This window comes from Ammodytes marinus, assembly GCF_949987685.1.
Source record: "Ammodytes marinus genome assembly, chromosome: 2".
In the NCBI taxonomy this organism is placed as follows: domain Eukaryota; kingdom Metazoa; phylum Chordata; class Actinopteri; order Uranoscopiformes; family Ammodytidae; genus Ammodytes; species Ammodytes marinus.
In genome coordinates, this window is record NC_137231.1 from 19,243,968 (window position 1) to 19,244,704 (window position 737).

General features: G+C 47.1%; 1 protein-coding gene across 1 annotated transcript in view; it reads left to right on the top strand.

Moving 5' to 3' along the window:
- Positions 1–352: 352 nt before the first annotated feature.
- Positions 353–737, top strand: part of foxb2 (forkhead box B2) — a gene marked incomplete at both ends in the record, with an annotated part of 957 nt that continues 572 nt past the window's right edge. The window contains one exon of the mRNA XM_080044793.1: positions 353–737. This exon is cut by the window's right edge and continues 572 nt beyond it. Coding sequence (XP_079900919.1) covers positions 353–737 — 385 coding nt within the window.

A 737-nucleotide genomic window follows, 5' to 3' on the forward strand; every position in this document is an offset into this window, starting at 1 on the left:
GCTGAAACAGGGGAGAACTGAGTGGACCTCTCATCTTTTACGCAGAGAGGCTGACTTTTACGCACAACGCCAAGAGCTCAAAGTGACAGAGAAAACATCTTCAGAAGAAACTTTTTGGGATGCAGGAGCCTCTAAAGGATCTTACCTGCCAGCCGCGGGCATATTCACACATTTAAGGAACACGTGCCAACGTTTAATCTGATGAAACAGTACTCTGAGACACATCAATCAGACGGAGACTGATATGAAGACTGTCGAGTTACCTTCTTAAAACATAGCGTCTAAAATACAACTTTAAAAGAGGTAATTTTTTTTATCAATTCAAACTTAAAGAAAACAGCAAGCAGCCGTCATGCCTCGTCCTGGGAAGAACTCTTACAGCGACCAGAAGCCCCCATATTCCTACATATCACTGACAGCGATGGCTATCCAGAACTCATCAGAGAAGATGCTCCCTCTGAGTGACATTTATAAGTTCATCATGGACCGCTTTCCCTATTATCGAGAGAATACCCAGCGGTGGCAGAATTCCCTGCGACACAACCTCTCCTTCAACGACTGCTTCATCAAGATCCCTCGGCGGCCTGATCAGCCAGGAAAAGGCAGTTTCTGGGCTCTGCACCCGGACTGCGGAGACATGTTTGAGAACGGAAGCTTCCTAAGGAGACGGAAACGTTTCAAGATCCTGCGCGCTGAACTCATGGCCTGCAAGAGCTCCCCGATGATGCATTACTTCC